The sequence below is a fragment of the Tiliqua scincoides genome, chromosome 8, assembly GCF_035046505.1.
Source record: "Tiliqua scincoides isolate rTilSci1 chromosome 8, rTilSci1.hap2, whole genome shotgun sequence".
In the NCBI taxonomy this organism is placed as follows: Eukaryota; Metazoa; Chordata; class Lepidosauria; order Squamata; family Scincidae; genus Tiliqua; species Tiliqua scincoides.
This window is the reverse complement of record NC_089828.1, coordinates 40,439,220-40,454,050: the sequence shown is the minus strand read 5'-3', so window position 1 is coordinate 40,454,050 and position 14,831 is coordinate 40,439,220. Positions and strand designations below refer to the sequence as shown.

The 14,831-nt window shown below is 44.8% G+C and overlaps 1 protein-coding gene across 1 annotated transcript; it reads left to right on the top strand.

Moving 5' to 3' along the window:
- Window positions 1-1,611: 1,611 nt before the first annotated feature.
- MYDGF (myeloid derived growth factor) lies at window positions 1,612-10,168 on the top strand. Its single transcript, XM_066636189.1, has 6 exons — window positions 1,612-1,795; window positions 5,816-5,866; window positions 6,307-6,368; window positions 7,105-7,186; window positions 7,655-7,727; window positions 9,597-10,168. Exons 1-6 carry the CDS (start codon window positions 1,628-1,630, stop codon window positions 9,674-9,676), a joined length of 516 nt encoding a protein of 171 aa, XP_066492286.1. The 5' UTR covers window positions 1,612-1,627; the 3' UTR covers window positions 9,677-10,168.
- The last annotated feature ends 4,663 nt before the right edge of the window (window positions 10,169-14,831 follow it).

The following is a 14,831-nucleotide window of genomic DNA, read 5'->3' as shown; positions in this document are numbered from 1 at the left end:
TCAGTGCAGGGTGACCAGATGTCCTCTTTTTCCAGGACATGTCCTCTTTTTTAGTCTTGTGTCCTGGAAAAAACTTAAATGTCCTTTTTCCTGTGAGCAGGCCTCTGCAGGCAGTAATTGTAATTAATAAATTATATGTAATATAGTTTTTAATATAATATAATATACAGGTCCAACCTTGTTATACATGGATTTTTTATACACATAATTGATTCAACACGAATGGCCCTTGCAAATGAGAAGGAATGTGCTGATCCCTGGAGAAGGGAAAAAATACACCCCTTTAAAATCAGTTTAAAAAACTGCTTTTTACTGTTGCAGACAGTCATACAAGTGATCAGGTATACTCTAATTATCCACACACTCCACAGATTTTTCTTTCTCAAAGCTGATGAGAAGGGCCCTTTAAATTAAAGGAAAACAGTTGTTTAATAATGCCAGAGGGCAGCTGGCTGACAATCCATCAATCATTCTCTCTGCAGGCTTCACTTCTCCCTTCCCCCTGAGCACATGAAAGAAGGCTTAAATGCAGCTATTATCACCTCCTCAATTCTTTCCCCCCTTGCTGGGGTTTGTGAGACTCATTTCAGGTGGGTCCCCATTCATTTCAATATTTTATTTTTAATATATTATTGATGTTACCATGGTATGTGACTGCATTTGGGGAAATGTTACAGACCTGTATGTTTAACAAGCTACTATGTATATTATTTTAACAATGATAATCAATGGGACTTACTCTTGGGTAAGTGTGGGTAGGGTCGCAGCCTAGGATTATTAAAAATGTTCTTGCTTGACCCACTTCCGTTGGGTCCTGACAGATTCTCATTCTAAAAAGTAGGTCTTGGCGCTAAATGTGTGAGAACCACTGTACTACACATATACATAAATGAATACTATACATATATAAACTATATATATTATACTTATATATACTATACTATGTATAGCATGCATATATATAGTGTATATAATATAATATAATTTAATATAAAACATATTCTTCAATAACAATAATATATTTTTATTTATAATACAGTATATTATATATAATATATATCATATGATTGTATAATATGATTTATTAATTGTTATTATTGTTGTTGTTATTAATTATTATTATTATTATAGAATATAATGTTTAAATTAACCACATGAAATCAATATATTTTTAGTTTTTATGTTGTCCTGTCCTACATTTTTTCATGTATGTCCTACATTTTGGGGTGCCTTGTCCTCTTTTGTGGTTATGACATCTGGTCACCCTAAGTTAGTGGCATCCTGTGGCAGTGAGTTCCACAGGTTAATAATGATTCACTCACTGTGTTTTTATCAACCTCCCACCCCAGAGCCTTTAAAATATGACAGGCTGATGAACAGAAACAAATACTGTTCACCACTCATCGCCTGGCAGCGCCCACTGTGTGCCCACGCTTGGAAAGGAGGCGAAAGGGGTCATGAATCACGAAAGGGTTAATCCCCTCCCAGTGTGGGCAACGCTGCCCTCTTTAAATATGGCCACCCTGACATCACGATTAAAAAATCACGAGGAGCCATGCGATTGGTCCTTCCTGCTTTCCGTAGCCCAATCATCAAACTCTCGCGTTTCGCCTTTCCTCTCCAAAAGATGGCGGCGCCCAGGCTGCTCAGTGAGCGGAGACTCTGGGACGGGCTGCTTTTCACTCTCTTTCTCCTTCAGCTCCGTCCTTCGGTGTTGCGGGCGGAGGAGGGCGTCACCACAGCCGAGTTCGACGTGAGGCCCGGAGGAATGGTCCACTCCTTCTCCAAAAGCCTGGTGAGAAGGAGAGGCTAAGCGATTAGGTGGCCCCAGCCGATTGGCTGAGTTGCCTGTCAGTTGCCGTAAGGAGGCGGGGCAACTGCGGTATCGTCGTTGTGATTGGTTCAAGCGGTGATTGGAGAGAAATCTGCGTCTCCCAGTGGACGAGGGGCTGGGGGCAAGAGGCTTCCAGAGCTGGAGAGGGAGGGAGTGAGGGGTGTTGGCGTGTCCCTGCGAGGCTTCCGTAGAAAGTGGCCAAGTGGCAGAACTCTGGTTCACCTGGAACTAAATTGGCCGTAAGCTGGGACTCAATGTGTGGGTGGAGTCTCCTGGCACTGCCCCTGTGTGGACGGACAGGAGTTCATTCGCTTTAGGGGGGCACCAGCCTCCTTTTGCGCTCTAGGAAGACCTAAAGGCCACCAATTGACCCTTGAAAGGTGGGCTAGGTTGAGAAGGTGCAGCTGTTGAAGTGGGGAGGTGCGGTGGGTGGGGAGGCAGGTGAGGGCAGAGCCTCCCCTCCCCTCCCCTCCCCTCCCCTCCGGAGTCCTTCAAAAAGTGCCACCACTTTGTGAGGTGCCCAAGCACCCACAACCCACGCACTATGTTGACATACTAAAGTCTGCCATTCCACACACTCCGTGCGCACTCCATATGCACACACACACACAGGCACCTGCCACTTAACAACCTTCCGATTAACAACAGACCACATATATGGTAGTGGTCAAAGCACAATAAAGATGCTCTTAATGAGGCAATCACCTCTTCCATAGCCTGCAGCAGAGTGTCTGCTTACAGAGAGGCTTCTAATAGTAAAGAAGAGACAAGCTGTCTCCAGTAACTTGTACAGCCAGCTAGTGTCTGGCAGGGAGTGTCTGTTTATACAACAAAGGAACTAGATTGGGCTGAATGTTTGCTTAATAATGTAATCGCATAACAAGGGAGAGTGTATCCCTGTCATTAAGTGGTGCAGACCTGTGTGTGTATAGGCCATGCGGTGGCTGAGTAGTTAAATACATTGGACTGCCAGCTGGAGGGTCAGCAGCCCAGGAGTTCAAGAACCCAGTGCTGCAGAATAGGGTGAGCTCCTGTTACTTGCCTCAGCTCCTGCCAACTTGGCAGTTCGAAAGCATGTAAATGCGTACCACTTTGGTGGGAACAGCATTCTGTGTGCTTCAGTGTTTAATCATGCTGGCCACATGACCATGGAATATATCTTTGGATAACATTTGGCTCCCTCAGCTTGGAGATGGAGATGAGCACTGCCCCCTCAAGTCAGACACGACCTTGCAGGATATATTCTGCCTTTCTATCCCACAAAGGGCACTCGGTAGCCACTAAGCTAGTATGGGCAGATCTGTGTGAGCTGACTTGGAGTATTATGTGTACATGTAAGGAGAAGCAGTGCAGCAGATGTGAAACCGAACTGTGAATTTGGTAGGTCCCCAGTTCGAATCCTATCTTCACCATCAGCTCATTGAGCAATCTTGGATAAACTGCAATCTCTCATCTCCCTGTAATATGGGGATGCTGATGCTTGCAGAAGTGTTTGTAAATGCTGCATTCATATGCATTAGCCTGTTGCTTTTGGATGCTCTGAAGTGCAATTTGAATGTCAACTATTTAGGGCACAATCCTAACCCCTTGTGTCAGTACTTTCCAGCACTGGCATAGCAGTGCTAAGGGGGCGTGTGCTGCATCCTGCAGTTGGGTGTCACTCACTGAGGCCTCCTCAAAGTAAGGGAATGTTTGTTCCCTTACCTCAGAGCTGCATTGCCCTTATGTCTGTGCTGGGAAGCACTGACTTAAGGGGTTAGGATTGCACCCTTAGAGTTGCATACTGAGTTGCAATGTCTGTATTGGAAGCAGCTTGTGCAGTTTGCCCCATTCCTAATCACTAGTCTGTGTCTGAATTTCTTATCAGTGAAAGTTTGTGGGGAGGGGGGTTGTCAGTAGATCTGGGTTGCCAAAAGAGAAACTTAGGCTGCAATCCTATCCTCACTTACCTGAGAGTAGGCTCCTTTGACTATTATGGGGTTTACTTCTGAGTAGCCACGCATAGGATTGGGCACTAATAGAAGCAAAGCATAATAGGAATTAAAAACGTATGTGTACAGCCAACTGAATAGAGCACAGATGAGCAAAATAGGGCTGTGTTGGGTAAAGGGCAAACTTTATATTTTACCTTCATATATCCCAAGGAGAAAGCAACCTAATTAATTTTACTTCTTGTTCATGTTTCCAAAATTATATTGTTGATCCAGCCCTCATAATTGCTCCATAGAGCATCTTTATTTTGAGGGCTCATGATCCAAAGAAGATACCATTGTTTTCAGTGGCGTCACTAGGGTTTGCATCACCCGGTGCGGGAGGCCAGCGCATCACCACCCCGTACCCTGTGGTGATCTACCATCGCCCCGCCCCCACTGGTTTTTTGGCTGTACCTTTTGATAGAATAAAGAGATTTCAATGTAGTTTGTTTCATTGCATTCTGCATGAAATTACACACTGATTAATATATAACATGATGGTAGTATTCCTCCAAATAGTGATTTTGGTCACTAGTGGTGTCACCTCCCCCCAGGGTGTCAACTTACTGACACCTTATTGGAGCAGTTCTCAAACCTTTAGCACTGGAACCCACTTCTTAGAATGACAATCTGTCCAGGACCCATCATAAAGCAAATTAAAATAAATAATTATAAATAAATTAAAGTAAAATCAATAAATAAGGGAAAGCCAGCTCTGTTCCACCAATGGAATTTTCTCTGTAGCCTGCCTGCAATAACACCCCCCCCCAAAAAAAAGAATCAGTAAGATTTTCACCCCTACCCAGTACATTTGTTGGGCTCCAGTTGCATCAAATCAGGACCATTCTGGTGGCCTCACATTTCCCTTTGCCTGACCTGTCCAGGAACCCAGGCATGTTTGCTTACTCATGAGTAAACATGACCAAGTGGCTTAGTTTTGCTTTCCATAGGGCTCAATACATTCGACAGCTTGGAGGGAGGGACATCCTTCTCGGATGTTTTTTGGGGGGCTACGTTCATTGGATCAGGACCATTCTGGTGTTGTTGGCTTCCTCTCTGCCTGCCCTTTCAGTTGGACTAAGGCATGTTCACCTACTCGCAAGTAAATGCGCGATACCCCTTGGTTTCTCTTTCCATTGGGTTCCATGCATTTTTTGTTTTCTGGTTTTTTGTCAATAACTTCTGATAGAAAGTAGATATTTCACTCCCGTTTTTTGCATTGCATTCTGCTCGAAATTCCGCATCCAACAATATATAACATGTTGGTATTACTCCTAACCGGCACGATTTTAGTACATCACCCTCCCAGTGCACGTCACCCCCCTCTTGCACGTCACCCGGTGTGGCCCGCACCCCCCATGCCCCCTAGCGACGACACTGATTGTTTTCCTTTATTTGTTAAAATGATTTCTGTCCTGCCGTTTCACAGAGCTATCCAAGGTGGCTTACAGAAACAACATATGAAATTACACTTTTAAACACTAGCATAGCCCTTAAACAATAAAACATTTGTGGGGCTGCAGATGAAATCTGTAAAATACAACTCTGTATTTCAGTTATGTAACAACAGAAGCATTAAAACATGCTTAAAAAGAGGACCTGCATGGTGAAAAAAGCCTGGAGGTTGGGGGGGGTGAGTCTCCTTAAGCAAAGCTTTCTGCAGTTATGACATAGCATTTTGCAAGTTCCAGCTGGGCCAAATTCAGATACTGAAGAGAGAAGAAGAGAAGAATCTCCTAATGGTGTAGCTAAGGGGGGCGGGGGGGTACACAACCCAGGTGCCATGCTTTGAGGGAGTGCCAACCTGTACCCCTGATGACAGACCAGAAGCAGAAAAAGCAGCCTTCTGAGACTTGGGGAGACTGTGCAGGGGGAATGTTAAAATTTTTTGTGCCCCTGGGTGCCACATATCTTAGCTATGTCAGTTGATAGGCAAGTGTGTAATGGAGTCAGTGCTAGAAAGAACACTGCATTTTTAAAATCTTTGTTTCTACCTTTTTTTCCCCAGGGGGACTACACCTGCACTTTTACCTATGCTGCTCAGGGTGGGACTAATGAGGTAAATTGTTTCCCCCTTGGATCAGTTTTGCTGAAGTTCTTTGTTGTTCACCACCCTGTAGGACTGTTCTACAAGTTGCAGTGCTCTTCTTGCAAACTGCTCAGAGGGAAGGTGCAGTCTAGAGAATGTTGACAAATGGTGGGTTTATGAGCAAAGCACATGCCGTCAGTTGGACTAGGGCTAGGAAAAACCTGACTCTTCTCTCTTGCCATGATATCAGATGTTTACAAACATGGGAAGTGTTTTCAGCTGTCATTTCAGGGACTGGCTGCTGCAAAGTTGTGGTTGCATACCAAGAAATACAGCTTGCTTTCCCAACATACCTGTCCATGTTGTGATTTGGGTTAAGGAGATTTCTGGATGCTTGCTTATGCAGTGGGTGGGTGCATGAAGTGATATGTGTATGTGATGATCGACTACTATCCCTCTTGTCTTCCCAGCAATGGCAGATGAATGTTGGAGTCAGTGAAGACAACCAGTTGTTCTCTTGTTCAGTTGTGAGGTGTGTACAATGAATTCTCTTTAAAGAACAGGGATGTTTCCCTTACTCAGTTTCACTGAGAGAGCATAGTCTTTCATGTTGCTCCTGTTCCCTGAGTTTGGAGGCATTGCCCCTCTCCGCACTTTTCCTCAGAAGTCATTGCTTGATTCTTCAAAGTGAACTGAATGGGCTTGTTCACTCTTGCGCAATATTCTGGGTGGAGGAAATTCATGTTAGGAGAGGGTTTGTTATGTATACTGTTGACCAAGAGGTTTGAACCAAGAAGTCCTCAGTTCAGATTTGCTTCCATTCTGTGGCAGTTCCTGCAGACCCAGAAAGAAGTGGGATGGAGAGGATAGGCCCTGTGCCAGGAGGCTGTCCTGTGCTTTCTCTGCTCTCTGCAAATACTGAAAGTGATGCCTTTGTTCTTCCTCTTCTCTGAAAGTTTGAGATAGCCTAAGGTCATACTCTAAATGCTGATTTGGTGGAATGCTTGGTTGCTCAGTGGGAGAGCACACACTTTGCATACAGATGGTCGCTGTTGAAATCCCCAGTATTTCCAGGTAATACTGGATAATCACTGGAACCCTGGAGAGCTACTGTTAGTTGATATAGACAGACCTGTGCTAGAGGGATCTATGGTCAACTCAGCATACAGCTGGTTCATACATAGTCTTGGTCTGTTTGGAAATCTGTTTGGATTGCTGTATATAATTTTCCTCAGTATCATAGTCATGTTTTCCTTTTTGCCTTTTAGGCCTCAGGGACAGTCTTACCTCTTTTTCACCCAGTTTAAAGGTGAAGTCAAAGGAGCCAAGATAGAGTATGGCATGGCCTACGTAAGTCCCTTTGGGTCTTTGCAATGCGGGGGAGATGGAAGAGATGATTGTGAATTGCTGTTAAAACATATACTGTTCAGTGGACAGACTAGTGAGATATAGGAGGCTGGACTGCATGTGCCCTTGGTCTGATCCAGCAAGGCTCTTTGTATGTTCTTATGGCAGTATTCTTGAAGTAACCTGTCTCAAATGTAGATGCAGACAGATTTGATAGATGTTAGATTTTGTTCATGCATGATGATGATGATCCGTTTTCCTTTTAGGAATAATGAATTTTTATTTCCCATCTGCACCAGCTTAGCCTAATGAAAGTAATAGTACCCATACTGTTCATGTGGCCCAGGTGCTGTCGTCTTGCAACAGTTGTCAGCTGCAATAAATGAGAGAAACTGTCAAGCACACCCACCTGAGCATCTGCCTCCTGTTGGGCTTTTCCACCCTAGCTGAACATCTTATGTCTTTTTGTAGTCCACAGCTGCAGCTGGAGGACAGAGTGATGTCCCCTTAAAGGAGGAGGAATTCCACGTGACCGAGACAGCAGGTGGGTCAGAAGAAGTGACGTATTTGTATTCTTGTGGCACTTCCACTAACTGCAGTAGAAGTTGAGTACAGAGGCCTGGTTGAGAGCTTTTGTACAGTCATGGATGGAATTTGATTTTGGTCCTTGGTCTGAGTCTTGTCCTGAGGACTGGATAGTATCTAATATAGTCTCATGCCTGTTAAGTTGGAAATTATTTGTGTGTTTGGGTAACTCTGATTGGATGTAGCTAACCAAATTTCTTCCACCAGTCCCTGCTACCACACTTTCTACTCTCCAAATGGTTTGAAGCTGTTAAGGACCACTTCACAAAGGGGAGGTCTATTGGTGTCTGTAAACCTTGATAGTTAAGTGTTCTGAGGGGCATATGTGCTGGGGGCAGATGGGGGCACACCACTGCCTCCATGTCTTTCTTGTGATCTGCCCAGATGCAGGGGAAATAATTTTTTATCCTGACTGTTGCTGTGTCCAAGCCACAGAGAAGGCAATTGCCTGATTTTCCCCTCCACCCAAAGCTTGTGGTTTTCTTGCCCCCTGATACTGTGCTGGAGTTCTCTCTATTGGAATCCTATTCCAATATGCCTTGTATCTCCTGTGGGTAGACTGACTTCAGAAAGGCATTCTTGGGGCTTTTGTAGGATGTTGTGCCCTCTAGTGGAACAAAAGTGACTTCTGAAGCTGTTCATTGTCCACATTTACACTGCTTACTTCAGGGACATCTACAGTGCCCCAGCGCTCTAGGCAGCCCCCATGCCTTTCTTGAGGCTCATTTGCAGAGAGTTGTGAGAATTCCTTGTCGGGAGAGATCCATTTGCTTTACAGAACTTGTTTAAGAAGTTGTGTGTATGTTATGTGTGAGTACTACCTCTGACTTGTACCAAGTGAAAGTTGCGATCACGCTGTTCTGCCAGATTCCCAGTCCAAGCTCCACCTGGAGAACTATGTCCATTTTTAGCTGATTAGTTCCCCTTCTTTCCTCTGACCCTGGTTCTGCCCTGCGGTACTGCTGGACCCCACCACCAGGGTAGCTCTCCTGTTTAACCTACAGAGGTCCTCCTTCCTGCCAGCAGCCTCCCGCCACTACAGCAGCCCCTTGGTCCTCAGCAGATCTTGGGCACAGCAGCCAAACACCAGTCTTAGCGTCTCCAGTAGTTTCTGCTCCAGCAGCTTCCAAAGTCCATTCACACATCAGTCCATCAGCAGTTCCAGCAGTCTATTAGCCATCAATTCCTCAGTCCATTTTTCCAGTCTGTCCTTCCTCAAGCTTTCCTCCTTCTGCTACCCACACTAAACTCTCCCTTCATCAGGTGCTTTTATGTCTGATGGACCTATTGCCTTCAAGTGGTTGCAGCTGTGCAGCACACTCTCTTCTGGATGCCCAGGCCTTACCCTTAAAGGGGCCACCTTTTACACCACATCCTACCTCCTCACCAGATCTTCCAGGATTCCAATACACACAACCCACTTCCAGTTTTGTCGTGGTAGCAATTTCCACTTTTTACAAGCTGTGGGGAGCCCTGCAGAGTAATCCGCGGGGCTCCCCACACCCCTCGGACCCTGGCAGCACATAAGTTTAAAAGTGATGCCCCCTTCCCTCACAGTGGCGCAATCCTGGGAATCACATTGCTGCTTTCCCCCTGCCCCCAGGGAAAGGGGCAGTGTTGCACGGCCTGGTGGGTTGCAATAGAGCTGGTAGACCACTGCCCTATTATGTTAGTAGCTGGAGCCCCCTCCCCCCTCCAGTTTACATTGCTTCCTTCAGTCACTTTGTCCTTGGAACCAACATGGCTATGAAGACCAAGTGCTTCTGCCACTTTGTGTTCTTGTCTGTTCCATACTTAAGTGTTGTCCTTTTTTTTTCTTTTTCCCTAGTGTCTCACAAGGAAGGCAAGTTCCGCTCGCAACTTGCCAAGCTGCTCATTGTCGCAAAAACGGTCCATTCTGAGTTGTGATCCATTCTCTTGGTTGACATTGGAATGGGGTATCCCTTGCTAGGGGAGAGCATGGTGAATGAAAAGATACTTTGGCCGGTATTCTTGCTGGGATGGGGTCATCTTTCCATTATACTGGGCTCAGTTGGACAACCATGTGCCACCTTGGTATCCCAAACTGGGAAACCCCCTTGAGATTTCTTTGTGCTGGCAAACTTTTGACTGTAAGAAGAACTGCCTGAGGTGGAGGGAAAAGAGTGAAGAAAGCTTTATGCTTGCTTGCTGTGTGTATGTCCACCCTGGAGCTATAACACCCAGCCTGGAGTTTGTGTAGAGATGATTCCTAAAACAGCACAGAAAATGGATTCCCTGACACTTTTTTTTGTTTTGGGACCAAAGTTTCTCTGTTTCTTCCTTCCCCCTTGCTTCGACTCAGTGATCACAAAGGAACCCGAAATTTTCTTCTTTGGAGAAAAAGGGCAATAGTACAAATAAACTTGAATATATCTCAAAGTTATGCTGTGTGTCACTTTCTCTCTTTGTGGCCTCTGCTTCTGTAATGGGTGTTGCTGCTGTTAATGAAGCAGTTGAGTAAGTCTCAGAGGTGCATGGAACTTTTAGACAGAATGCAGAGGTAGGTGATTCTATAAGTGTGTGCTCCTATTTTCTCTACCTCTCCAGAGGTACTATATATTGGGAGCAATATCTGTGGAGATGTTCCCAAGGAAAGCCACAGGATTGACCCAGTTAAGTTGGTGGAGGTTTCTTCTGAGATACTAAATTCTGTTCTAAAAGGTCATTGTGGCATTGGGGAGGTGTACCATCCTGCCTGTGTTAAACAGGAATGTAATCAGAATTCATTTTCATAGTCTTAATACTTAAAATTGTAGTTTATTTCTAATGTTCAAAACTATCATTAGCACAATAATCCTTACAACAGCTCTGCTAGATAGACCAGTGTCCTTCCCTTACTCTGTATAGAGGTGTGGGCTGAGAGAACATGGATTTGCCTGAAGCTTCCTGGTGAGCATGTGAACTTGAACCTGGAACTTCCTGGCTATGTGTATCCACCACCCTGGATCAGCTTAAAGATTTAGTAAAACTGAGATTCGCAAGAAGATGATCTCCACATCGGAGGGTGGAATTAGCATGGTAAAACTGAATATGCAGGATACATATTGGCTTGTGTATACTCTGAGGTTACTGCTTGGGATCATGTTATGAAATGTTAATTGACACGGGAAAAGGCAAAGAACATGCTAGAGATTCTTAGGAAAGGGACTGGAAATAAAGCAACCAGTATAGTCATGACTTTTTATAGATTAACTGCAAGGCTGCATACGTAATGCTTTGTACAAGTTTGGTAACTGCCTCTCAGAAAACATGTTGTAGACAAGGTGCAGAAAAAAAGCAACGGAAATGATCAGAGGGTCAGAGTGGCTTCCCTACTGGGAAAGACTAACATATTTGGGACTTCTTAGTTCAAAAGGAGGATAGTACAGTAGGGGGAGCATGATAGAGATTTATAAAATGACACCTGGGGTGGAAAAAGTGGCTAGAGAGAAGTTTTTCCTCATAAAACTAGAAGTGATATCTGATGAAAGTGATGTCAGTAGAGAAACAACAGAAGTATGTTGCACGGTGTTTAATTAACATATGGCATTAAACTACTACACAGTCTTTTGATGGCCGTCGTCTGCAGTTGCTTTTAAAGGAGATGAGACAAATTAATGCCGGGAAGGTCTGTTGGTGGTCATTGGCAATTATTGCTAAATACAGCCCACAGAATCAGAGGCAGACTACCCAAGGACAGATAGCTGGGTGTGAATGGGAGGACTGTTGTCCTGCTTCTCAAAGCATCTGGCTGTTGGGAAGAGGATGCTGAACTAGATCAACCTGTGGTTTGATCCAGCAGGGCTCTTCTTCTGTTTGGCTGCAAACAAGCCTCCTTGATGCAAGTTTTTTTCCTTGGCACGTAATTAATGAGCATCTCAGCTGGTGCTGACAAACAAGTTGAAAGCGAGTGCAGCCAAGCATTCTCCCCCGTCAGCATTCCAGCTCCTTCCTTGGCAGCATCAATCACCCCCCATTCTGCTTTGGTTTTCTCGCTGCGCAGCTGCCAGGGTTCCAGCTGGGCTGCCACCTGCTGTTCCATCCCCAGGTCACCCTTTCGGCAGTGACAGGCAGCTGGGGAGGGGGGAGGAACATGCTCCGCAAATCCTTCCTACAGTGCATATAAAAGTGGTGTAATTGAAATATGGATTCTGCAATGATTCTAGGACCATTTTAAAATTTGGAGCAAACCTCTGCCAGCATGGACCATCTAGTCCTCTTTCCATGTGGGGGTCAGCCAGGCACCTCCAAATAATTCACTAACAGGGCAGGAAGGCAACAATCCTCCCTTATTTGTCCACTGGCAACAACATTTGGAGAGGTTCCATTCCACTGTCAAAAACTATAGGCTGCTATTGGACCGCCCTCCTGTGAATATGTCAGATTTTCTTTAAATCCCTCTGTGCTTAGAAGAGCTTGTTAAATTAATTTGGATCTATTCTTGTAGGCCAGAAAGACCAAGCTGATGTTCTTAAGTCGCATCCAGATTCTCTCTGGAGTGCTTCCTAGGCCAGGCTGGAAAACAAGGGGCAGTGCATTGTAGAGGCAGTCATATCTCCTTGCAGAGAAATGAGGTTGCCCTACAAGCAGGGGTTAGCAACTTATGGCCCACAGGCAGGATCTAGCCTACCACCCAGAGTCATCCAGCCAATGTATTGCTCAATTTGGGAGGCAAAGCCTCCTGCCCAATTTCCTGTGCTCTGGACAGGGCATGGCAAAGGTGCCTGTCCAGGAGTGTGCTCTGGGTTACCAGGTTCTGCCGTTCCCTATCTAGCACATGGCAAATTGGGCAGGAGGCTTCGCTTCCCAGGCGGAGCTCTGAGCAGCTGCTTCCGGGAGCTTGGGAACCTGGAAGTTTGGTGGTGACGTTATTGCAAAACATCTGGCCCATTTGCAAAAAAGGGTTGCTGACCTCTGCCCTACAGGCTTCCAATATAATCTCAGTTTTAGTTGAGCTTGCGTTCTAGCAAATGGTATCCAATTTGATTGCTTTTGACTTGACCCCCCCCCCCCAATTCTTGCATGACAGTTGCCCCTTCATGTCTGGAAGGGAGCTGAAGCAGTATGGCTGGGTCTTTCCAGCTGTGGCAGGCAGTTGCTTTGGCTCAGCAGTAGCAATTAGGGGAAACTTTTCCTTCCTACACCTTTAAAAGCATAAATTCAACCTGTGAACATCAGTTGGGTGGAAGCAGCATCACCTGGTGGGGAAAATCCCTTGAAGCTTTTTTCAGACCAGTCGATAGTTTTTTTTTTTCTTTCTTTCAAGCTGCTGATGTGCTCCCTGAGTGAATAACAGGTGGGCAAGTGGACCATCAAAACGTGTACAGAGGTGGCTTGGTTTTTTTGGCTAATCAGCCTTGGGCATCTACGGATGTACTGATTGATGCTCTTGGTCAAATTGCCATGGCGAGGGTAAAATAATGATTTTTTGCTTCCAGACCCAATGCTGAGATACTGGTATTTTGTATTTTTAAACCCCTTTTATGTTTCACTTGGCCTGTAAAGTGCCTTCTATTTAGTCAAACCATAAGTTGGCTGTCAATTTTAGTGCTGAATTGATGACCTGACTTCATATTGCCTCCTCTTACTGCCAGTAGCAATCTAGAGTCTCAGGGGTAGGTTTTTCCAAGCCCTGTTATTGAGATCTTTTTAATGGAAGATGCTGCTGGGGACTGGCCCTGGGATCTCCTGTATGTGGAACAGGTGCTGTAGCCCCAGCTAAGGCTGTTCCCCAGAATTGGTTTCTGTCTGTGATTGAATTGGACATTTCATATGTGACACAAATGGAACATAAGAAGAGCCCTACTGGATCAGGCCAAGGGCCCATCTACTCCAGCTTCCTTTATCTCATAGTGGCCTACCAGAGGTCTCTGGGAACATTCAAGACATGATACTTGTATCCTATTGCCACTCCTTTGTACCTGGCAAAGTTCCTTCTGAACTTGGAGGCTGTAACCTGTCATCATACCTTGTAACCTATCGTGGACATAAATCCTCCATAAATCTGCCCAATCCCCTTTTAAGGCATCCAAGCCGGGTACCATCACAGCATTCCGTGGCAAAGAATTTCACACTACTATGCTACATGAATCATGGTGTTTCTGCTATTTTTCCAGCCTCTGGGTACCCAACCATTTTATTTATAACTTTTTGAACAGTGGTGACTTAAGTGCACATCCAACTTTAACACAGGATCTCTGGAAAGAAGCAGATGGTGGGTATCAACTCTGCTTTAAAAACTGCAGAAGCCCTGGCTGTTCCAGATAAACCTCCTATGAAGATGCAACCCTTAAAGATGAAAGAGGATTGTCTCTTTTACACATCCAGGCACTAGTCCCTGCAATTGCAAGAGATGTACAGCAGCTCCAGGTCTCTCTCTTTAATTACCCAATCTGCTTTCCTGGCTCCCCATGGTGGACAAGGCCTCTTACTGGAAGAGGTCACAGGGGCTGCCTGCTGTTTCTTTTTAGAAGTAGCATAATCTAAGAAGACTTTAAATGTTCTGCAACATGAGGAACAACTGTAGATGGCTACTGAGAAACAAATTGGAGCAATCACATATATGTGTAAAGCGAGAGTGAGCGAGCACAGTGTGCACACTGTAAACTGGTAAGAGGCAAATAGCCTCTTCCCAGTTCTCTTAAGACATCAAAATTGTGCATGTGTGTTGGGGGGGGGGAGGGAGAGTAGTTTCAAATGTTAGACTAGCTTGATATCCAAGCTTCACTATGGTATTAACTACTTTAAATCCATTTTGACTCCAACAAACTTTCCTTTGATTGCAATGAACAATATAAATGCACCGCATCAGGCAACACCCTGTAATTATTCAGTCATAGTTCCATCAAATGGCATGATCAACACCACTCATGTTCAGGCTGAAATTCCCTTTAGTTTTATACCTCACATGAAATGTTTAGACATTTGTATATAGAATTTGAAATTTATAGATGTTATCTAAAAACAGTAAAATTATAATACTTCTGGGTATATAATTTTTGTTTTATAAATTGCACAGGCCTACAAAATTGAGGGTCAGAAAAATTTTTCCCAAAATTTATGG